Raw genomic sequence first — 24,954 nt, 5'->3', positions numbered from 1 at the left:
AAGAGTATCCATGTGCATACGCATCATTTCAACTGGTTATGATGGCAAATTTATTTCTAGAATTTCGGTAACCATGATAGATTTAAATTAAATGATAATATATATATTTTATTATGGAGAAATTTTAATTTTTTGTAAAGCAGTTTGATTTGGAATCAATAATTTCACAAAAATATCATTCAGGAAAATAATTAATTTTAATTAAGAATTAATTAAAAATATATTAAAGTATGTAAACTTACAATTTTGTTCTACATTATTTTTAAGCATCTAGTTAATTGAGTAAGACATTGAGCAAACAGAAGACAAAGTAGAATAAAATACACACATATTTACATTTCTGTGGTTTCATACTTGAAAATAAAAATGTAGCAATTTACAACTTAATTTGATTAGTTGTTCACAATATCGGTCGGTGCTCAATGTTCATTGGAATTTGTGTCGGACAACGTGTCTAAAATCCAATCTTTGAAATTTGAGACTTTTGTGAAAACAGAATAATGTCCAGGACTGCAGCCACCCTTCCAATTGGCCACCCCTCCACTAACGAGGCCACCCAGTACCCACTTATTCACTCTCGTCGAGTCCCTATAAAATATCCCAGAGCCTGAGTCCCCGTCGCCTATTAATTAGCAATTGAATAAATCACATTCTTATTTTTACACTCATTTTCATTTTTATTGTTTAAACTTACAAGCACCAGTCGAATTTCTGTATCCGGCACAGTAGTTCGTGGAGGGTCGAACCAATTGTCCAAAAGTGGGATGTGAATGCTGACAAGTTTTATATGGTACGAAAGGCAACCTTGCTTCTTGCATCTCTTCTGGAAAACTGCCATCCAAAAGTCTTCCCCACCCGATCAACTGACGGATTGCAAAAATTTCTTGAGGTAATTTTTGTACTTTTTACTAAGTAATTAATTATTAATTACCGATCCAAAATTGCGTTCGATTTCGACTCCATAAATTGGGAGACAGACGGGATGAACAGAATTTGTAATTTTAATTGGCTGTAAAAATGTTCACCACTTTCTTAGAAATGTTACGTACATAAGGAAAACTGCATACATATGTGGGAACGCACCTTGTTTAATATTGCAATGGCGATGTCACTGTCAAGGGTAAGGGGGTTAAAGTGTGGATAGAGGTGAATACTGCGGACTTCCCTAACTTGAGTTTCAGCCTCAATTTTATCGAAACTTCTAAGAAACTTTCCAAAATGTAGCTGGATTTGTGACTTTTGTCTTGTTCTAGACGTTCCGGGAATGGCGAGACAATGTCCGGCTAAATGGGGTACAAATTGTTCACCTTTGTCCGATTCAAATTCTTCGCTAATTAATGTTTATTACCTGTGGCTATTGCAGTTTGCGAAATTAGTGTTGCACCACAAACGAACTCAAACTGTCCAGAATGTGGTGGCGTTTCTACATAAATTGCACCCGCCCATGGCCATCGTCCTCGCGCACTTGTAAATCCTTCAGTTATGAAGCCTGCCTTGTCAGAACCTTCAGAACCATTCCCACAATCCAGTCGACAGCCGAATCCGGGAGGGAGAGGTGTCCATGATCCACCAGACCGACATTGAATTTTGGCTTCAGAACTTCCACCCGTAAATGTTTGAAAATGTGGTTTGCATCTAAAACAATGACCAACTTATATAATCGTATATAATCGATCTTTACAAATGTTGTTAATAAAATGTAGAATTAACAGACTCACGAATATCTTGCAACCGTGTTTGCTGGCGAATAATCCTTCAAACAGTCCACCATGCTGTCGCATTGAATTTCAAACCCTTGATCGCTTATTTTTATTGGGGGACAGCCCTTCTTGTTCATGAAAAATCCAATTTCCTCCTCAGTTACGGAGGAAACTTTTTCCACTTCCATTTCCGCTTCCAATTCCAAAATCTCCGTCACCCAGTCCATATGATGCTCAATTTTGGTAAAACCCATTTTAGAGTTGCAATCAGGACGTTTTAATACTCCATTTTGAATGCCAACTATTGAATAAATTGGGTTCAACTGATTTTCAATTGCATAAAATCCTCGGCCAGATGTTGAACAAAACTTTGGAGTTTGATGAACTTTGGCCCCCACCTCTGAAATGAATGAGTAGTTCATTTGTGCATCAAAACGTCAACCTTTAACTGATTGATAAAGCTCACCAGCGCAAAATTGAGATCGATCTGCAGTACGAGAAATTTCTGAGAAGCATTCTTCAACACTCCCACCGAGCACAGTCATTCTTAAATTCCCAGACTGAAATACATGTCAAACATCCGAAGAATTGATGAATATTTGTGTTCAAACATTATGAAATTTATTATTTAAAAAATCCTTACAAGCCCCATTGTCCCACTGACCAAAGTGACCCCACCGTACTCGTCCTCGGAAGGAAGGCACTCCGGAAGTGCAGTTGAGCCTAGTTGAATGGGTCGTTGGAGTAGGAGAATGGCCAAATTGGTAGCTTCACTATCCGGTGTTTTTATCGCTTTCACCTAAAAGAAAACTCGATTTTGAGCTAGACATGCCTAGAAAAGGATGTAAAAAGCAGTCAGCAATAATAACTTACAGCATACTCCTGATCATCAATGGTAACTCTGACACGGTTTGGAAAGTTGGTAGAAATGCATTCTCTTGAGGTAAGAATTGCAGATACGTTTCCTCTCAGAGAAGGGATTAATGTCCCCTGACAATTCCAAGGACCACTTTGTATGGATACTTCCCAAGGGAGTCTTAATTGTGAGGATGACTGGGCAGGTCTGCTGGCCAAATTGGATTTGGATATTTTTCCGCATTCTAACAAAAAATTCATACATATGCCATTGCACCGCAAATTTGTGGTCATTCATATGTACAACTAACTAACCTGGAAGACATGCAAAACTCTGGAAATACTGAAATCCCAACCATTTTCCATTGATGCAGCTTATTTCTCTTTTGGAGCTGAATGATAAATCCTGATTGGATTTAAAAAATGGGGCACAATCAAAGGCCACCACTGTCCCGTGACCCAAGGGACGACTTTCGCCACAATCGAATGATGCCCCTCCACTCTCGCTGTGGCATTTTATCACGACGTTCTACAGGAAATGGGTCAATGTAAAACGACATTTATCACATTGTAACTATGTATTTGTGCTAGACCTTTGTACTTTTATTCGGAAGTGGAGGACATTCACGACCCCCGAAAACTGAACTTGATAAATACAACAAATATAATAATAAATATAATGCGATCACGCTGGCACTCCGAAATTGACACATCACTAAATCACTGTTACTATCTTACTCCACACATATATGAGTTCAAATAATATTTACTTTGCTGTTGATTGTGTGAAATTGTTTTTTGGCGGAACTGCTCCAATTTATCCGTGACATTTAGAGCACACGAAATGCAATACATTTACATATATTTTGTCTGCTACGTAAATTGCGACAACTGTCGGTTCATTTATGTTGCAACAATTATTGTACTGTTGTCGAGTATTTTATGAATATGTATTGTGCGTAAATCGGTCGTGTGGGAACCACTGGAGTTTGCGTCGATAGAAATGTAACCACGTAATTTTGCAATGCCAATATGGTTTATACATAGTTTCATGATGTCAGTGGAAATTTGTGCAAATTTGCAACTGGTCTTTCATATTAATCAGCTGCTGAACGACTTCCAAGTAATCCATTTTGGAACCGGTTTTGATATTAATGTAGTCGCCAAATTGACTAACCAAAGTTACACAAAAGTGCAGAATGCTGTAAATTAGATTGACGCTACAAGATAGAGAAACGAGCATGTCATACGTCGGTTACTTACTTGCAGTGTAAAATACAATGACGGCGTACAAATCCAGAACATGTAAATGTGATGCAAAAGAAAACAGTGAAATCATTGAAGAACGCACGCACGTTTAGCATAATCATTAATAAATTTATTTCACATTCAATATGGATTTAAATATTGATATGCAGTTCCTTCCTTTTGTATCAAGGACAAAAATGAATGTACATACCCCATCTTCATTCAAATAGTGCTAATGGGCCACTCTTATAATTCATTTATTCATATAAGTAAGAATCTTGAACTTAAATCTTGTTCTTTGTTGTTCATTAATTTAAGTACACTCTCAATCTACAAAAAGACAACTTCATCAGAAGATTCAAGTGTAGCGTTACCTGTTAGAATAGATATTATGCTTTATACACTTGAATACGCGACAGTAAAAATAAAACATGAAATGGAACCAGTGCTACAGTGAGTGGTCACTCATCCGTATACATATGTATGCCCATGTTTATCTACAAATATGCTTAAATACATTCGCATACATATGTACTTACATATATACGCATGGCGTTCGGCGTTCTTGTATTTGAGTGTTGTGGGGTGTGAAACTGTAACCATGATCTTAAAACGAGGAAGTGTTTAAAGCATCATAAGTACATAATTTGCATGAGGGATAATCATTCAATAATTTGCGAAGTAGTTTAGTTGTTTTGTTATATGCTGTAATATTTATATCAGTGTACAACTGTACATACATACATATGTATGTACGCTTTGTAGACATATGTAATACGTAATAATAATGAAAACTAAAGTAGGTAGCCTTATATAGTAGCATAGCAATTACATACATAAATCGTTGGAAAGAACCAATTTTCTTATTGTTGTGTATTATGTGACTTCCCTGTAGAGAATTGTAGCAGTATTATAAAATAGGTGACGGCAGTACTGAAAATCTGATAGACCACAAAAAATTTTACGTTGTACATATTTCTAATTGCTCATATGCACAGTTATCTGAAAAATCTGGAAATCAGTGGTAACGGACTCACCGTAACAATGAATCCAAAAGATATTCGAAAATCTGAGGCCTTCAGGCCCAAAGGGTTCTGCTGCATGTTTGCCATCATTAAGTGCAATTTTTTATTTTCACAATAGCCACGATCTTGCTTCTTACGAAATATAAAGTCATGTACACTGTCCAACTGTAAATCATAAGTATTATCATATCACTAGTAATACGAAAATATTGTAAAAGTTACGCGATATGAAGCCAGGGCAGCAAATCGAAGGAAGGTGAGGAACACTGTAAATATGACTGCAGAATAAATTCGATCCAACGCTCCTAGTTTTGGATTAAATATAGTGGCAAGCGTTTGACTAAAGAACGTGAGGACGTTGATAATCCAGAATTGCATGAGATGTTTCACAACACCATTTATGTCCGAGATCAGTTGGTACACTTGGTCGTACATTTTGATAAACTGAAATAAAATTCCGGCAAATTTTTCTTGTTTGTAATGCAAGTAACTTCAGTAATTTTGTTATTTTACCATTTCACAATCCATGGAATCGTTATTGTCAAGGTAGTCGCACATCTCGTCTCCGATCATTTTAATGATGTAACACGTTAGCATTGGGAGATGAATCGTGGATATGAATCGGAATAAATTATCGTAGAAAGACAGGAAAATGATAAGAACTGGGCTTATTCCCATGTTGACAACATCTCGAAAGATCGGGACGTCAGAGACAATGTTACGTAGAAATATGACTGGCTCATGAGAAAACTGCCACTGTTTAACGATATTAAAGTCATTCTTGACAAGTCCAGAGAGTTGACCTCCAATTGTTACCAGAATAAAAATGAGAAAAAGGACAAATAATTTGGAGTACGTCTGTAAAATTGGAAAGCAAAGGGGCAGTTTATATTCTTTTTTTGAAATGGTTTTTGACAAAAGTATTAATCATTTATTACCGCAATACTGTGGCCTGAATGTGAGGCTGCTTTAAAACACGACCGGTACAAATAATCCAGTCCCATCTTACGAGTCCAAGATATGTACAAGAACGTCAAAATAGTAAATTTGGGTGCAGTTTCAGTAACAATTTCATATAAAGCGAGTGGGTTCTCAGTGATGTTTTCAACCTTCAAAAGTTTCCTGAAGTTTGAAGAGATAAGATTGTAAGTCATGTATGCGTGAAGGATAAAGCAGCAGACCTGCAAAATCATGAATATCCTGAAATAAATGTAATAATGCTATGTTATGTATTATGTACATGATTTTGTACCTTTTGTAGTTTGTTCGACTTGATAGACACGCTTCCTCCGACAACAACTGCACATGATGGAGTAATTAATGTATAATAGCAAAATTGGGAAAATGCTTTATAAAACAAGAATGCGGAGGATTGAAATGGCAGTAATTTTGGTGGATGAAGGAATATCTGTTTGTTGAATGGAAACGAGTCCCCAATTTTTTGGACCATTATCCCCATAATTTTTATGATAAGACTTAATTAATTAAACCAGGTCAGGTTTATTAAATAATGTGTCACAAACTATCTATCTGAAATGTTCAAATGGAAAACTTACGTGCACCCAAATTATGAATGTACAAACGTATTTTGGGCGAAAAACCAATTTGTTAAGTAATTTGCCTAAGTCAACATAAACGGCCACTTAATTTAGCGACAATGCAGAGTAGAGCAATTCATCGACTCATAGCAAACAATTTTTAATATACATAGAAATTTGAACAAACTATAAGCATAAACTCATTGAAGGTAACAATATTATGTAATACCAATATATTGGTATATTAATATACCAATACCTGATTATGAGATGATAAATTCAGTAAGTAAACATGTAATAACGTAAATTGAACTGAAATTGAAACATTTTACCCTTTGATTTAAGAATTTATTTAATATTTGCTGTGAAAATTACAAAACTGTGTATGCAAATTAATAAGATTACACATGCGTCTAATTCATTCATGATTATATTTACCTGTTTACTCATCGATATTAATTACGTTTACAGATGGAAATGAAAATCCATTGATATTTTAATGGATCATACATACAAATATAGTCTCCAATTTACTTTACAAGTTTCATGTGATTTTTGAACTGCATGCAGCATGCAACTGCTGCATCATGCTGCAGTTTGATGCGACAACAGTCCTCGTGTTGTGGGGCACCACGTTTTTGGTGGTACTCACGTAATTCACGTAAGTTTCATCGAAATTCAGCAGAGAAATAGAGAAAATGTTACCCGGAGTCGACAATTTTCTGCCGTCTCAAATAAAATAAAATCCCCATCTATCTTGGAACACACAGTTTCTATAGGCTCACTGTATTGTACGCATAACTACATTTTGGTACCTGCTAGTATTTCCAAGACCCAATACTTGTTTAAGACTATCAATATAATGGTAAAATTCTGCACCCCGCACAAAATTTTGCATCATTTTTTTAAGTATGAACATTTTTTACATAGGTTTACATGCACGGTTGACGGTTTCTTCACAGGATCGTACTTTTGACTTTTGTGTACAATTTTTACTACGTATATTTTACGTTGGGTGCTAGATAAGTACATAAAAAAAACTCCACATTTGAGAAGTCTAGGCAAATGAACATGTTTTACCCATGACTATTTTGGCCGATTCTCAATTGTATTCACGTGTCCAAAATAATACGTGCCTTAAGTTGCACCACTATAGTGGTGCACTATCTATTTCTACGAATATATTCCATTTTCCTGTTTTTTGTCTATAGTTGTACCATATGTACAACAAAAAATGCTTCCAGGCAAATGCAAGTGAAAGGGAGAGAGAATTAATGCAATTGATGGAGCATAGTGTAGATTGTTAATCTGCATTATAATTAGATAATTAGAATATTAGCCCGTAAAAACACAATGCTTTACTCGAAAAAATTATAAAAATTAACGCTATACTTTTGAAAATGATATATATTTTGAAACTGAAGTTTTGATTTATTTATACGAAACAGTGTCGAATAAACATTACATGAAATGTGTACAAATAGATACTTCTGGCTGAGTTATATAATTATTAGGAATATCCTGTGGAATTTCTACAGAACTACCATCTAAAATGTTGCAAAACCCGTTTCCGTTTGGAACCCATGATTTTGATTCTGGTGAATCACTTGGGAATGATGCTGACTCTCTTCGTGTTTCTTCAACCCACCCGCGGAAGAAAATGATTTCCCACAAGTCGGACACAAATGGGGTTTGGCTGTCCCGACATTATGAACATTTTGAATATGGATCCGTAAATTGAAAATATTTCTCAACTGTTTCCCGCAAATTTCACAGGTTCTGACCATGGCGTCTGAATGTTGAAATTTGACGTGTTTACGCAGCGCAACTTTCGTCTTGTATGCGCCCCCACAGATATCGCACATCCAGGCTCGCTCCTCCGAATGTCTCGCCATGTGAGTGGCCAAGTCACAACTTCGCTTAAACTTGGCGACGCAGATGTCACAGGTGAATGGAAACTCGGTCTGGGGGACGTGGTCGAAGCGATGTGTAGCCAGGCTAGCCGGGTACGCGAAGGACCTTTCAGGTAATATATATTTAGTTATTTAGTATCTAATTAATGATTAATTTATCATTAAATATACGAGTATTATTAATTATTATATTATATTGACCTTCCACATCCGGGCACCTTGCACACGTAGAGTTGTTGTCCCCCATCCGCAGAATGGAATCGGACCGTGTGTAACTGTAATGAACTGCTCGAGGAGAATAGTTTGGCGCACGTCTCACACTTGAATCGTTTTTCTTGCTCATGAACGCATCTTATATGAGTCACAAGGTTTGACGAGGTCGTAGCCATTTTCGAACACCCTTCGGTGGGACACTTGAAAAATTTGGTGCCTCCAATAATCTCAATTTCGAACTTTGAGGGTTTAGAAGCACGATTTCTTTTTCGGGGGTTTTTATTGACGGGTTTTTTCCTTGACTTCTCTTCTTCTTCCTCGTCCTGCTTGAGGTCAACGTCTTGGTCTTGATCTCCCCTTTTGAAATTGCAGGAGCTGGAACTTTCTTCCGAGTCGTCAGTTCGTTGTGATTTTATAGGGCAAAATTTTTGCTCTTGACTCAAAGCTTGATCAACTTCAGCATCTACATTTTTTGCGGGTGTACGAGAACCTGTCCCCTTGTTATTAATCGTTCGAGAAGGACTTGAAGCTTTCCGAGGCCGGCCTACTTTCCCTTTCAGACGGGATGAAGGTGACGAATTAATTTGTCGGGGACGGCCCCTCTTTTTCTTCAACTTGGCTACATCATCCGGAATTATTATAAAATTATTCATCGGGTCACGTCGATCCAAATATGAGGTATCAAAATTATCGTATTCGTTCTCCCAATCGTCCTGGCGTTCGTTTTCAAGTTTTACGTGTACGGCATCAGCATCTATTAAGAAAGATCCAGGATCCCTAGAATTTTCGCGTACCTGGAAAACATAAGTTACATTATGATAAGTCCATCCGGTTTTTAATATAAAATTATAAATTTTTCTATCAAAGACTGTGTACTTTTCTCTTTTTGCATTGGATCCGATTTACAGTAGTATTATTGGCAAAATATTTCCCATAAAGTAGTGACTCCTTCTTCGTTAACTTCACAAAATTTTGATAGTGTTTATACAATTTGGTTAAAATTATTGAACAAGTGCTGCACAAAGTCCAAGAATCCCCTTCGTCATCGTATTTTACTTGGTCACCAAATGGAGAGACTGAAGAGAATATTGTTGCAATTATTTTAGAAAATTTCACTTTCTCTTCACTATTGTTCAGCTGAATTTCAGTTCCAAATCCTTCAGCTTCTTCTGAATTACTCGAAGAATCTGTACAATTTGCACAAATTGGAACCGAAGCCATTTTTCAATTGAATTAAGTATTTGGCTAAAGACTAAAGTTTAGGATGCTGCGAGTTAATTTTTGAATATTTATTTCAGTTTCGTTCTTCCGTTAATTACTTTGGTTAATAGTTATGCTGTTTGTAAAAATTACAAACAATTGTTATTGTGAATTGTAGATGAAATATTGTGTATTGTTTTTACACTCATTTGTGATTTGTGTACTTTTTGCTTTGATGTAAACGAAACCGCACTTTTACGTAATCTCATTTTCCCTTTTGGTATATAAAGTTATGTATGCATTCATTATATTTCCGATGAATAAAATGGACACAACGCATGGTTTCTGAACCGAATTTATGAATTTATGAATGGTCAGTTTGTTTGTCCCAGTTATCACCTACTACAGATAATAATTCAGTTCGATGCCCGTTAATTTTAATTTTAATTCAGATCTCTTATTCTTTCTAGTGGGATCACATTCTTTGAGCGTCAATGTTTAAAGAAGGATGCTGAATTTATTTATGTTTTTGAGCAATTTTACAAGTTATCCAAATTTTGCATATCTTATCTTATCGGAATGATACTTTTAGGCCAATTTTTCACACAACTGGTAATAAGGAGTGTCGCATGATCGCGTCTCCCAACGACCGTGATAATTTCCCCCGTAATTAATGTAGACGCAATATTCTGGTATGGCAGACATGACCCACGTTTCTCCCACGCTGGAGATCGAACCTCCAGTAGAGTCCCATTTAAACTGGTCGATTGTCCTGGCTTCTCGCGCACCGATCCAATATACTACACGGATTCGGATCCAAATTAATGAACAGATTATTTTGTGCAATATTTATTTAGTTTATTTTATTACTTACTTCCTGTTAGGGCAAGGTTAGGAGGATTGAATTTATATTTCAGTAGTGCCAGTTGACTTTGTGTGTCTATGGTTGCTATTTGCATTCCGGCTGCCTTACAATTGGACCTAGCTTGGTACCAAGTCTGATTAAAAACGAAAAAAATTGTCACTCTACGGTTATAAAAAATTATTCACAAAATTATGTATGTCGTACTTACAGCGGCCTGTGTTCTGTCGTAGAAATACTCCTTCCCGTCAACCGATCCAAAACTAGTAAAATTGTTGATAGGCTCTTCGAATTGACGTCCTATTGGTACATGCAAAATATAGTTTTCCTCAAACTTTTATGTAACCGTAATATTTCAGCCGTAATTGATTTTCTTACCATGTCCTTTCAACGGTGTTGAAGACACGGCAAGAATGCAGAATTGGACGATCAGATACGCACAAATATTTGTGAAAATCATTTTGCCGTAATCGATCAGTTATGTATTAATAGTTTCCTGTGGTTGTGGGTGAGAACAAAAACTAATGTAATGTAATAAACCTGATTGAATTTGCCTTAAATACCGAAATGCTGTAACGAGATTTGCATGATTAACTGAAAGGCGAGGAAGGATATTATCTTATCTTCTTCAACATTTTAGTGATGTACAAGAGTATCCTCTCAATTAATGTTCTGTTACCCATTGACGCAGCGAGGACGGTTAATTACAGAATATTGCAGTTGGTCGAGGTTGACAAATATTTATAAGTGCAGTGTCAAGTTGTGCAACTTTAGACTCTTATTTATAACATCGCTCAGAATTTGGTAACAATTATTAACATCAACAGATCGTAACGTAACACTTGACAAAGATTATATGTACATGATAATGACTTTTTGCAAGACGCATCTACTGACGCATATGTATGGACCACGTCAGATATGTAAAATGTACCGCATGACCCAGGAATGACCAAGCAGATACGTAAGGCGAACGCCACATATGTAACAATACAATTATCATTAATTTTTTTAAATCAAGTTTTATTCTAATTATGTCGAAAGATTGATTTATAAATTAATCATTAAAAAAAATTACAAAAAATGCAGTCAGAATGAGCAATCAAAAACTTGGCACAAATTTTCCTTGTAAATAAAAAATTTCAACACAAAGTTCTTATAAATAACGTTTTGAATTATATAAAAATGCTCACAACTTCAAATATTCTTGAATGTGGACAAAATTCCAAGGAATAGTGAAGTCTTGGGTAACAACAATTAGAACCTCTGACGATTCAGTAGGCGGTAGCTCTTCAACAATCACTGTTCCCTTTGAAAGATTGGATTTTCGCCGTTGCTTAACCACTTTTACATTATTAGAATCTGTAGCAGCAGCTGCCTCTCTCTTTCTCTGAGTTTCTAGCCTCTTTTCTACTAGAATTCGATAAGGATAATGTTTCGTCCATCGATCAGGACTACAATTGTGAATTGTCAAACTAGTACGGGTTTTGAATGTCTTTCCGCACTCGGAGCAAAGGAAGGCACGCTCTTCTCCATGAATTGCTCGATGATAATTTAGCTTGAACTGGTATTGCAATGTTTCCCACAAATATCACGGATAAAGTTTCCTGATGTGTTGTTGTGCACATATTTCACATGGTAATTGAGGCGACTGCTGTGTTAAATAATGTGTCGCATTCGCATGATAAGTAAAAGGTACACACATAAATAACTTAACGAATAAGGAATATGCTTACAACTGTGCAAATGCTGTTCCACATTGCTTTCTCCATGCTAACTTGAGTCGCGAGTCGATCCTTGTTGGGAAATACTTTGCAACAATTTGCAACCAGACATGGGTGCATAATTGTTTGTAAAGGTTCTAAAGGAATGTATTTGTGATACTTGACCCGATGGGGTGCGAGAATATTCGCATCAGAAAAGATGAAGTGACATGTGGACACTTAAATTCTTCTTGACGAGGATGCTGTTCAGCAATGTGAATGGTCAATTGCGTTTCACCACGGTACTTGTACTTGCATCTATAATAATTATTTTATAAAAGGTGTTGATTTAATTGTTCATATTTACAATTTAACAAAATTATAACTAACCAAATTCGAGGACAGACTTCCAACCGCCCAAACTCCATTGTACTAGCATGATTCTCAGATTTTAAATGATTCTGCAGCACCATCAATGATATAAATCGTAATCGACATGGTTTGCACATGAAGGGCCACTTTCTAAATATTTCCTCATCAGTTTCTGGCGTCTCGGGAGTTTTAGATATGATATCCTTCTGTGGGAGCCTAGCGTCGGGATGTTTCTCAAAAACGTGAGCCTCCCATCGACTTAAAGAATTAAATTCTTTAAGTCGACGGGTATTTAATCACCACAATAGTCACAACATTTGTTTTCAAATTTAAAGGAGTTTTAACCATTGTGGGATATATTATGTAAACGTAATTAAGTAGTGATTAAGAGTATGGTAATTAGTAACTCAAACTTGTATCAGAGGCTCACAGTGCTGCAATTGTATCTACGATTTCTATGCTCTTATATAAGCAATTGACTAATACTAGTAATTACGCATTACCGGTGGATATTTTATCTATTCAAAACTTACTTTCATTTTTGAAAAAGTTGTGATAAATATAGTCATTAAATGCCCATCATCACCTCCAAGCGCAAACGGCAGCGAATTGGCGTCATGAGCGGCCTGGAGGGGGAGGGATTCAGATCTTTAAATATCCTTATATATCTTTGAATAGTCAAATCCCATGGTTATGTAGATTGTCCTTTGGAATCATAAAATTCGAACCAATCAATTCGGAACCATTAAATGTCATAACATTTTTCCCATATATGTAGGTATAGTAAATATGCATGTACAGTCAATGGAACAAGTATTGGCAACACCCACACAAGCTAAATAAAATTGGCTATAACTTTGGCATGCATTATCAAATTAGCATGAAAATTTGTACGCATTTAGCAAATCTAATGTAGTTTTCGATTATAATCATGTTTTACTGATTAAAATTAGATTAACGCAGTTTTTCAATAATTTGCTGGAAAATTTGTGAAATTAACCCACAAAAAGTATTGGCACCCTCTAACTTAAAAAATCATAGAGCAACGAAACGCCAATTTTACTGCGACAAAGTGCTTCTAGTATTACGTGGCACCTCCCCTCGACACAATAAGAGCAGAACTAGGCTGTGGAATTTATTCGACAAGTTCCTATATAACGTTTTTTTAAATGGCTGCCCACACTTCTTTTAAACTTTTGACAAGCTCGTTTTTCGACTAGTGGTTTCCCATCGGTCTCTCTTTTCTCAACCCGGACAATCAGAATCACATCAGGAGACTGTGCAGCCAACGAAAGAATCTTAACCTTTTCGGTCTCCGAAAACTTGCATCGTTAATTTGGCTACATGTTTGGGGTCACTGCATTTTTGGAATATGAAATTTTTTCCTAGGTCAGGTTTTTGTTAAATGATTTCAAATTATCGTTTGGAATGATTGACAACACCTTCCTGGTCATAATTTTATCGATAATGACCAGGTAAACACGCCGCCTCCTAGTCATTTAACCCCAAACCATAATCGATCCACCTATGTGTTAAACTGCCATACGAACGTTTTAGTATTTCTGAGTCTTTTATTGCATCCGCCAGACTTGAACCAATTAATGAGCTCCGAATAAGTAAAATATGCCTATGTCGGACCAGTATGCCCTTTTTCATTGATCGGAACTATATTTAGGGTGATATTTAGCCCATTCCGATTTATTGAGGTGGTTCGCTTTGGGGACTCTCGCGTCGGTCGGGCGTCTGGAGCCTGAAACCCCAAGGCATAATTTTTGATTGATCACCAGATTGTATGATATGTTGACCCTACAGTTGATACTCCAATTTAACATGGATTTGGAAGCTGAAATCTTCCGCTCTCTAGTGGTTCGTTGCTTGAGGCATCCTTAGGTTTTAGGCGTAGATGACTTTTTTCTTCCGCATCATGGAAAAGTAGAAACTGAGATTGTCATTTTATATTTCTTTGCTACGTATTCAAAAGTAAATATGGAAAAGTATGTTTTCTTATTGATTTTTCGATAGTAAAGCTTTTTTGTGCAAGAGACATGATTATTTCTCGCCGCGCCAAATACAGCTCGTTTGGTGTCGCCATTTTGGCTCCAGACAACACAACTGTAGACTTAAAATGTAGCTAACCTCATATTTTGTCACCTAATTAACTTACCGTAACGAAATGTGGAAGATGGTTAAGAAAATTGTTTCGAGTAATTAATTTGGCCACATGTTGCCAATACTTTTTGCAGGTTTGCATCTGACTCGTTGGGGTAAAAATCAGTATTGTGTTATGTTTACTAGATTTAAATCAGAAACATGATTATAATCGAACACTACATTAGATTTGCTAAATGCGTACAAATTTTCATGCTAATTTGATAATGCATGCCAAAGTTATAGCCAATTTTATTTAGCTTGTGTGGGTGTTGCCAATACTTGTTCCATTGACTGTACGTATATAAATATTTTCAATCTTCTAGTAATGCCCGCATAATTTGATTTTCCCGTATAATTACACACTAACGGGAGTTACAAGATCAAATTCCATTCGATCACACCATCCATCATGCAGCTGTCATCTAAATGTCGTTATTTAAAACCTGTGCGTCACTCCTCACTCCTATGTATTTAGGCTTGACAATGCCTTTATTATTTGTCAATCAAAGCACAAATTTTATCAATCACGCAATGCCCGTCAAATTCTAAATTTGCAACTTTTATCTCAGCAATAATCCCCCCCAGGGACGTCATGTGGCATACCATCTTCACCTGGTAATATTTAGCATATGAATGTATTTATTAAATTTAATAACCGGTTACCATTTCAATGTTGTGTAACCGAATAAATTCTTGTTATGATAAAACTGACACGTTTAAGATTAGTTAATATTATGTAAATACGTATACGTATTTAATGGAATGCAAGGAAATTGGTATAAATTGAAATGATCCGCTATGCTTAGTCACATTATCTCCCAGTTTTCTCGCTATTCTGAGACAATTAATTTTGTAACCCCACAAAATGAAGTTTATTGATGGCATTGCAGTTTTCTGCATCATCTGCGGAATAGCTGACGCAAAATGTATCATTTCCAAAGAAAACGACAAAGTCGCACCTTGGCCATCTAAAGTTGGTAAGTAGAAAATATCTTGCTACACTATTTTGCGTGCCATATTTGCAATTTGCAAACGTTAAGTTCTTAATGTCTTATTTAGTTTGGATTGGCGACTCTCTCACCGCGTACTGGATGAACACCGGTCGAGCAGTCTGGGATCGTCACTATGCGGCCTTAGAATCCGTCAATACTGGAATATCCGGGGCCCCATCGACCCTCAACATCCAACAAGTTGAGCGAGACGGAATTCTGGATGGCCTCAACTCCTCCGTCGTTGTGATCATGACTGGAGGCAACGACTTGAAACAGCTCCACTTACCGGGAACCATCATTGCAAACGTGACGACGTTAGTCGGTCTCGTTAAGGAGAAACTACCCGCCGCCAACGTCCTGCTCCTCGGTCTCCTCCCAGCTGATCTACCCGACCTGGTCATCGAAATTGGGAAAGTGATCAATGCCGGATACGCAAGATTGGACAATGGCAATGATATACGATTTTTGGATATGACGAGACAGTTTGCAGATGCGAATGACAGACCTTTGCCAGAACTTTACACCAGCGACGGAGTACATCTGTCATCCTTGGGATATGACAGATGGCAGGCGACTATGAACCCATTATTTCAAGAGCTGCTTGGCTAAAAATTTTGCTACGTTGACAGCCTTAAGAACTAACTAATCATATCTAAAATGTTTTAAATAATTTGAACAACACTTATCGACCAAAGCAATGATTATTCGTCTAGAAGCTATTTACATAAATTTTCACTCATTATTTTTCAACTAATTTATTTCACTGCGTCTGATAAAATTTAACACTTATGGATCAGGAAAGGTGACCATCAAATTCCACGTGTTATCCAGTACCCTGGCATAAAAACTTTTGACAAAGGGCTTTTCAATACGAAACAGTCTATAACCCGGTAACCCGCAATCCATTCCGAGGACACGCATCGATTCCACAATTTTTTTCCCGACTGATTTGTCTCGTGTGAAGCGGCACATTCTCGTCCTCATAAGACTCACCTCCGACAATGCGTGTATCTTGATAAAGGCAGGCAGGAGAAAATATGCCAAACAGAACATCAGGCCGCATAAGTACGGTGCCATGATCCAAACCATTTGCGGCATCTTTCCCCATAGTTTAATCGTGACATAATTGAAGCCCACAATCACGACAAAGGTCGTCGTCAACAGGAGGGAGATCCAAACCATGACAAAGTCCCGCCCGATCTTTTGCACTACTTCAAGTTCCCGATACGTCCGTACAATTATGTTAAATTGGGTCCTCGTCTTTGTAGGCAACGACGCCATTAAGGTAACAATTCGGACAAAGGTGAAAGCAATCGTTGCCGTAAAAGTTATGAAGATGGCCAGCATTTGACAAGTTTTGAGCACCATAATGCCGAAAAGGATGTGACTAATGACTCGTAAAGTCCAGACTATGAATTGATTCTGTGGGAAGAATGACCCTCTGATGATTTCTTCAACCAGGAAACCATATGGGCAGACGGGGATAAAGATGCCAGAGAAAGCTGATAGTATCGAAAAGAGAGGCATGCTCCAAAATTGGTATCGCATTAGGCGAATGACTCGATCATATCGTGACAACGTCATGAGAACATTTTGCGTGGAATCTGTAATAAATAATATGCAAATAAGATAATGTGAAATATGAGCCGCATAAAAATTTCTCATACAATTTAATACGCGTTCCTCCAACTTGACCAGACTTTCCACCAAGCCAGTAGCGCCACCCACGTAATACGTGAGAAAGAAGGTGAAGCAGTATTGACTCGTGAACATGAAAAATATAATTGGAATGAAGATGCCCGTCCACGAGTCATTATTTCTGTAGAGGAATTGACGCAAGATGAAAATCCAGGTAACGATATTTGCCATCCCGCCCTGTACGACTAGGACATTGAACCAGTACAGCTTGCAGTTCCAGAAAGGATTGATGGTGAACTTTTTCTTCTTTGTGTCCCACGCTATCGGGGGTGTTTCAAAAAATTGGGTGTCGTAAACGGAGGAATACGCATCCAGAAATTGGACAGACAAGAGGGGAAAAGGGAAGAAGAAAGAATTTTTCCCCATCTTTAACAAAACAACAGTACAATTTATTTGAAAACTTGACGGAAAATAGAACAATGCTTAAAAACCACCAATACGAGTTTGGGGTATTCTTATAGACACAGTTACGTATCCTTAGTTTCAAACCTTTTAATACGAATGTAGAATATATTTAATGGATGATTATGCCAGTTAATTAGATATTTTTCGCCATATTAAGGAGAATGATACACATATTTAAGTGCCATAAAAGAGAAAGTACATTTACTTACTCTGGCTTGAGAGACTTGTAAATTTTGTCAATATATAAGAGTCTCAACTTTGGACTTCCCTACATGTTTGGGATCGTTTAATTCAACTTCATAATGGACAATTAAATGTATTTTCTCAATAAACATTTTAAAGGTAAAATCAAAATAAACTTTTATGGAGTTCATTTAATTAAAGACATCAGCTTAGCTTAATAACCCCATACGCATTGTAACCACGCAATTACTGCCATTAAGCACATACATACACCCACATATTACCTACATACATACGTTATTTATGCACATGCTCTGTAAATTATACCTCAGAGAAGCAATAAACTGATCAGTCGATCTACACAAAATTGCCAAATGACGAGTGATGTCAACCCATCAAAAAACTTACCATCTCCCATGCCGACCTTAAGAGAAGGACATGACCTTAAAAACTTTTTAAACCAAGGATCTCGCTTGTGCAGGCGTTTCATACTTTGGATAAACTTTACCGAAGTCACATAAGACTTACTCAAAGCTCGAAGAACGACATGAATAACTATAAAATAATCCACCCCCATGAGCACGAAGAACATTGCGGCATCAACGGTAAGGTGATTAGAGGAAATTATCATGACGTAAAGCGCAGATATTTCAGCAATTATGGTCAAACCCAACGTAAGCTGGAGACAAGGTTTGCTTAACACGTGGTTTGTAAGATTCTGTGCGACTTGGGCGACTCTGTAGTCCTTGACGGCACGAGCGGATTTTCGAATTTGCCTTAAAATTTCGAACAAAGAACTCACTAATAATTAATAACTTAAACTAGACTACATGCTTATACTACGACGACTTACATTTCGTTGCCATTTATCCACAGCTCAATCATAACGACTTGGTAAATAATGATCTCCGCCATCGTTGCTACGACAACGGCTGCCAGCACGTGCCACACCCACGCATAGCAGAACGCATTAAACAATCTCACCATAAAACTCGCAGTATTATCAGCCCAACCGTGTTTACACTGAAAAACAAATGAGCTGACGACGGATGGGGGTGCACAGGGTCGAAAATAACCAAACAATGACATCAAAATTATTACTGTGGACAAGGAAAACTTGGCTATGAGCATACTTCCCAGCATTTTGGGTTGAACGTAATTCGAAGCTCCTGTAGAAATCATATTTTCGTATACTAAATTTCTTTAGGTAGAATGTGTATGCTGAGGTATTTAAGCACTTGGATTCATGAATTACCTCTCTTAATGCAAGTTTCTTCCATCCATAACGAAGTTTCTAATAGGAATTGAAACTCGTACCTTCTTTGAAACAGGGTCACTTGGAGGCCAAATATGATCAAGTATGAAACCAGATAATAAATTGACATGATTGTTTGCCAAATTTCGAGATTGTGCCGAGGTGTGTGAATCCACCAGTAACAAAAATTGGCTGTGTAGAACAAAGTTATGGAGAAAGAAGCCCAATAGAAGCACCAGTCCAATTTTTTACTGATAATGTAGAAGTGGTTCTTCTTGTTTGAATCTTCTTTCATTGGGATCGCGTAGGATATGGTGCTTAGTTTTGTAATGTAAGTAATTTCAGGAATATAAGAAGCATGGGAAAGGGGATTTAATATATAGTTAAATTTCCCCATTTTTGAAGAAATGATTTTTTTCAAATGATAAAATAGTGAATAAAGTGCTTCAAAGCTTTTTACATTTGTAGAATCGATGTTAAGTCAAAATTTAGGTAGACTTTGATGTTACATGTACAATATCCGTTAAATTAAATACTTTAATTGCTTTGGTTAAGCAAGAGTTTGCAAACAATTTACGGAAATAATTGAATATTGTGAGGATTGTTTTCCTAAACAATTTTAGCCATAATTTCCTTTGGGTATAATTTAAATGTAGTTATCGTAGTCCTTTATGTTATCTCTCCTATTTATACAATACTATAATTGACGTGTTGTACATAATTCTTGACAATGATAGCTTTCTGTGGGTCTAATAAATAATCGTCTTATGCAACGCGGTAACAATTGTAATTAATCGTCATCCGAGACTATGTACCTACATAAAAGTATTTAACGGAGTTACGAGATCAAAGTTGCATACTAAATTGAGTTTTCAAGTGAAAATAATAATTGAAATTGAAAGTTGTTTTTGACCATCTTTAACACATTTTCACACTCACCCCATATTTAGTAACCAAGATTCCGAAGCGATTAACAGAATGTGAAGGCTACACATACATATGTACATATGCATCTAATTTATTGTCAACAACTTTGATATAGCTGTGTTTCATCAATTTGATGAATTATATTTAGAATGCAATTATCTAATTGCAAGGTTGGTAAGAAAATAGATGTGCATAGCATGAGATTGCTAATCTTTACTTCAAATTATTTGCCAGGGATCACAAAAATGTGGTTAACTTTACATTCACTAACTAAAATCCCAACTATAAGTACTTATTGTACATTCATAATAACAAATATTCGCTCTACTTGGTTTATGTTTGAAACTTGTCTTTCAGTATTTTTATTATTTTTTATGAATAGTATGCAGGTTAGAATGACTTCAATTACGTATGTAATGCATACGTAATTGAAGTAATTTTTGAGCATCGAGGATTGCGGGTTTGGATAATGACAGGAAATAAATATATATGCACATATTTACACACATATGTGACTATTGATTTGACTTAATCGTGCATGAAATTTCGTTACTCAAATAACGGGTATATGTAGTAAGTACGATGGTAACAATAATTAAAGTAATTAAAGGATTTGACCAATTAATTCAACATACTAGAATACGTAGGAGTGCACCATTATTGGCTGTATTTACTATATTTAGCATTACATTCCTACACAAATAAAAATGTTAGATTTCATTCACTATGTAATACCAGTTTTATCAATAATATGCGTTTGTTAAAAAAATATTTCTTTTAATGTACGTACTTAAGTTAAGTACCCATTTATTCTCATTTGTGATTTCTCCTGAGTCCCTTTAAATGAAAGAAATGGATCCGCAATACTCTTTTTGTATGCAGGACTGCATGAACGATGCGAACTATGAATTACTGCACGTGATGTTTCTATGGTTTTAGATCTACTGCTTCATAAACATGATCAGAAATGGTTAGGGGTAAGCTTGGAGAAAGTTGCACCCATTGAAAGTTGAACAGTTAGAATTACGACCCGATTCGACAACAAGTCTGCTTCTACTTGGCCCACATTCCTTCAAATGCAAGATGCAAGAAAGATTTTGATGAGACTGTAAAAATTGGACAATCCAATCAATTTTTCAGGGTTAACACAATGTACTTTCCTGCAGTCTATGTTAACCTTGAATGAAAGGTTCTCAACTTATCTAATACATATGAACGAACATATACAGCTGACCTCGATGTCAGGGTGGCCTATTTATATATTACATATATACACATACATATTCATAAATACATGTTACTTTATTTTTTTTAAATCTGTTCCACAGATTCACAAACTTATTTAGTTTGATAGAATGGAAAAAATGCATTCCTGCAACGACAATATTTGAATTTCATGTGACTGATTATGAAATGCGTATCAATCGATTAATTTCTGACCGCATTTGTTGATCGGCTCACTAATTTGAAATAATTACTTCTATGGATTAATGTTCTAAATGTACATAATAGTTCAAGGTCATCCTCATAATTTATCTTTATTTCTTGAATGAAAGAAGCAACACGATATGAATGCACTTCGAGGGGCTTCTTCTCGTTGTCAGTACGACGACCTTCAAAAGAGAAAAATAGACGATGATGACGCACCAATTTCTTTCCAGAAGACGCCATTTTTTCTTCCCTTTCACCAGCAATGAAAAGGAAGGATGAGCTGGGGATGCATCGGAGAAATCTACAGGTTGCGATTACTCAAAGGAGGAGAAAGTGAGATTTCCTTCGACAATATTGAGCTACTTAAGATTGCAATTATTCTAAAGAATTCTCGTAAATATGGTCATCATGTCGAAAGTGAAAGTGAAATTTTCTGAATTCAGCTTGGCTGCCATGGGAGTTTTAAGTCTCACCCTTAACTTGGCAACCTCGGTATTAATCTGGAGAAAGTCACTGACCAAAAAATTGATGTAGGTGAAAAAGTATCACAAACTTCTTGAATATTTAGATTCATTGAAATAATAATTTTCGTAAATTAATGGTGACAATTTGTAAAATGCAATTTAAATCTGCAGACAAGAGGACTACTTGATTCTGAACGCATCCTTGACAGCCGCCGTCGCATCGCTAATTGGGCTCGTGTACTTGTTTGACAATGGTTCTTTGCTCGTAGGAGAACTGACCTGTCCCATTGCAGCTTTGATCTGGAGTAATGGGATTTATGAAATTTTGCTAATGTTAATTTCATTTAGGGTTAAGTTTATGGGTTGATAAAGATTTGAGAAACTCATTTGGAGCAACACACTATGTTTAAGAAGAAAATCTTTAGTGAAGTATTTTAAAAATTTTTTTCCGATTAAAATGCAGTGGATGTCATCAATCTGATTCCAACCGCCGTGCTCGGACTGAATTACGAGCGGATGAGAGGTCATCTGAAGCCGGCGATGAAGCGGCTCAACCTCCCGTTGACGCTGACCGTCTCCTGGGTGATGGCGATTCTTGGCGCTGTGCCCAATTATTTCAGCGTCGTTTACAATGCAAAGAGGGAAATGTGCGTCAAGGCAAGTAAATATTTTAATTTTGACGACAAACTGTAAATTTAGTATGAGAATAATTTATACAGATAAATACACTTATTTTGAAACAGAAACTCCTGTTCGACATGAAATATGCAGGATTGGTGTATGAAATTATTAGATGTTGCATAGTCCACGTGGCTGTCAGCATTTACATGGCCTGTGGTAAATTCTTAATAATTTTTAGTAATAACTGCAATTACAGTCCATTCATAATCCATCACATGTGAAATAATAGACTTGTACCAAGTGAGGCCAATGCTCCCCTACATCTATAAGAGCAATGTACGTTGAAATTAATCCAATTAGTATTTTATAAATTTTTCATCCAAACTTATACACATCCAGAAATTTCTGAATAAATTGTTTCTTTTTTAGGCTGGGGTGAACATTCGGCTGAACCAATGTGTATCTCGGGTCCGCTTCCTCTACGCCAACTCTGTCGCGTTTATCGTGACCTGGATTCCCTTCGGAGTGATTATGACCGTGTATCCCAACATTGGCTCCCCTCAGGCGAACGGGGGCGTGGTTGACTACTCCGGAACGGACTTTGCAATTGGCGTCCTCTTTTTCGCCTATCTCATGGCCCTCCCCCTCACCATTTTTGGCACAAGCAAGGAACTTACCGGGAGAACCGTTTACCATCCGAGAGGCCCCCACGGGACGCCTCAACCAATCAGGATTGTCCGTTGGAGGGGTCGACACGGTCGTAGCGGTCCGATTGATAGTGGTGGCAGATTTGGAGGGGGCCGTCAAGGTGGTTCTGCGTATGGTCGGATTGGTCAAAATGATGGTCATATTCGGGGTGATCGGATTTATGGAGAGGTCGGTAGAAGTGTGCAGGAAAATGAGGGAAACATTCCGGACCTTGAGGAATTCGAAATGAGTGGCGTGGGGGTTGGTAAACGAGGATAGTTTATTATTCGTAAGGGGATGATCTGAAACAATTTGAAATTAGATCCCTTGATTTAATAGTACATACATATGTTTAACGTACATACATAAATATGTATATACTAGCGTATAGCCCGGCCAAGGCTGGGTTCTAGAGTTCCAGTGGGGGGTGTGCCCAAAGCGAAAAATCCGTCATACTATATTTTAAATAATTCCCAGTGGAGACTTTGTCATACTACATACATACATCAGACTGAGGGTTTGCCCAAGTCATACTGCATTTTAATTAACCTGGTCACAGTAAAATTTGATTCCCCCCTGTGGGAGTAGTTGAATAGCTAATTACTTAAATTCCCGTCGCGTGGGAGTAACTGCATAGCTAACTATTTAAATTCCCACGCTTCACGCTCCCGTTAAGTTCCATAAACCCCGTTAACTTCTACAATTAACGCCAAGCTATTGACGGATTCGGATTCAGCGTCAAAAATACATTCGAATTGATATGCGACATCACGAATAAGCCAGATTTGGACACCACGGTCACGGCGAGGTCACGGGGGCCTCGCAGGTCAAAACCATTGACGGCGTTGGATTCAGCGTCAAAAATACATTCGAATTGACATGCCACTCGCTGTGGGTAGAGTTTCTCAAACTAAAATAATTAATTAATAGTGTTTATCACGATCACTTATCATGATAACCACTATTGATGAGTGATGTATGTATGATGTATGTGGGGTGTACATGTTCATGTATTCATTTATTCATGCAGTGGTTGCTCCGCTTCCTTCTTTGTCTACTGTATGGGGCAATTTGCATTGCGAAGACGGACCCAGGGACCCAGGGATCATACTAACACTTTATTAGAGTAGATAAGTCTTTGTGCATACATAAGTGCATACAATTCGATTCACTAGGACAGTGGAATTGCATGGATATTGCTTTGCCTATCTAAACCTTACATATGTAAACAATAAAACAATTGCGTGGTGAATCCATAAACATATATTTAATGTAAATTTGTTATGTTTGATTTGCAGTTCTGCAAATCGGCATCTGTAGTATCAAGTCTTTTTATTTGGCTTATTTTATATGCTTCGAAGCTTTATTTCGAAGTATCTAAATGTAGGCAATTTCAAGCTATTTTTTTGTTTTTGCCGTAGTTGAACCAATTTATTTACTTTAAAAATTCGTTTTATATCTCGTAATTAATGCATACAAAGTTTACAGTTATAATCAATGTTTTCATTTAA

General features: G+C 36.8%; 5 protein-coding genes and 1 long non-coding RNA gene across 7 annotated transcripts; 1 reads left to right on the top strand and 5 right to left on the bottom strand.

Annotated features, from left to right (window-relative positions):
* Window positions 1-175: 175 nt before the first annotated feature.
* LOC110863243 lies at window positions 176-3,621 on the bottom strand. Its single transcript, XM_035846526.1, has 11 exons — window positions 3,149-3,621; window positions 2,871-3,084; window positions 2,574-2,800; window positions 2,344-2,499; window positions 2,167-2,260; window positions 1,719-2,100; window positions 1,349-1,635; window positions 1,084-1,283; window positions 932-1,009; window positions 695-863; window positions 176-622 (listed from the first exon to the last, which is right to left on the bottom strand). The coding sequence occupies exons 1-11, from the start codon at window positions 3,266-3,268 to the stop codon at window positions 420-422; spliced, it is 2,130 nt and encodes a 709-aa protein (XP_035702419.1). The 5' UTR covers window positions 3,269-3,621; the 3' UTR covers window positions 176-419.
* Window positions 3,622-4,371: 750 nt separating this feature from the next.
* Window positions 4,372-6,343, bottom strand: LOC110863234. 2 transcript variants are annotated; one of them, XM_035846807.1, is made up of 6 exons: window positions 6,081-6,343; window positions 5,767-6,009; window positions 5,342-5,686; window positions 5,051-5,272; window positions 4,841-4,993; window positions 4,372-4,744 (listed from the first exon to the last, which is right to left on the bottom strand). In XM_035846807.1, exons 1-6 carry the CDS (start codon window positions 6,285-6,287, stop codon window positions 4,667-4,669), a joined length of 1,248 nt encoding a protein of 415 aa, XP_035702700.1. In that variant the 5' UTR covers window positions 6,288-6,343; the 3' UTR covers window positions 4,372-4,666. The 2 variants fall into 2 exon arrangements, with proteins under 2 accessions (XP_035702700.1, XP_035702701.1); XM_035846808.1 differs by having other exon boundaries at window positions 5,767-5,950; window positions 6,081-6,328.
* A 1,429-nt stretch (window positions 6,344-7,772) lies between these two features.
* On the bottom strand, window positions 7,773-9,916 carry LOC110863151 (myoneurin). Its single transcript, XM_022112398.2, has 3 exons — window positions 9,369-9,916; window positions 8,481-9,286; window positions 7,773-8,385 (listed from the first exon to the last, which is right to left on the bottom strand). The coding sequence occupies exons 1-3, from the start codon at window positions 9,711-9,713 to the stop codon at window positions 7,914-7,916; spliced, it is 1,623 nt and encodes a 540-aa protein (XP_021968090.1). The 5' UTR covers window positions 9,714-9,916; the 3' UTR covers window positions 7,773-7,913.
* Window positions 9,917-10,187: 271 nt separating this feature from the next.
* Window positions 10,188-11,152, bottom strand: LOC110841687. The gene is made up of 4 exons (XM_022087377.1): window positions 10,933-11,152; window positions 10,766-10,854; window positions 10,567-10,690; window positions 10,188-10,492 (listed from the first exon to the last, which is right to left on the bottom strand). Exons 1-4 carry the CDS (start codon window positions 11,012-11,014, stop codon window positions 10,281-10,283), a joined length of 507 nt encoding a protein of 168 aa, XP_021943069.1. The 5' UTR covers window positions 11,015-11,152; the 3' UTR covers window positions 10,188-10,280.
* Window positions 11,153-11,718: 566 nt separating this feature from the next.
* Window positions 11,719-13,034, bottom strand: LOC118433951. The gene is made up of 3 exons (XR_004833692.1): window positions 12,648-13,034; window positions 12,291-12,575; window positions 11,719-12,208 (listed from the first exon to the last, which is right to left on the bottom strand). It is a non-coding gene; the product is annotated as an uncharacterized LOC118433951 (long non-coding RNA).
* A 2,573-nt stretch (window positions 13,035-15,607) lies between these two features.
* LOC110863225 lies at window positions 15,608-16,514 on the top strand. The gene is made up of 2 exons (XM_022112482.2): window positions 15,608-15,757; window positions 15,840-16,514. Exons 1-2 carry the CDS (start codon window positions 15,646-15,648, stop codon window positions 16,379-16,381), a joined length of 654 nt encoding a protein of 217 aa, XP_021968174.1. The 5' UTR covers window positions 15,608-15,645; the 3' UTR covers window positions 16,382-16,514.
* Window positions 16,515-24,954: the final 8,440 nt, after the last annotated feature.

The sequence above is a fragment of the Folsomia candida genome, unplaced genomic scaffold (genome assembly GCF_002217175.1).
Source record: "Folsomia candida strain VU population unplaced genomic scaffold, ASM221717v1 Fcan01_Sc001, whole genome shotgun sequence".
In the NCBI taxonomy this organism is placed as follows: Eukaryota; Metazoa; Arthropoda; class Collembola; order Entomobryomorpha; family Isotomidae; genus Folsomia; species Folsomia candida.
This window is presented reverse-complemented; position numbering and strand designations above follow the sequence as displayed.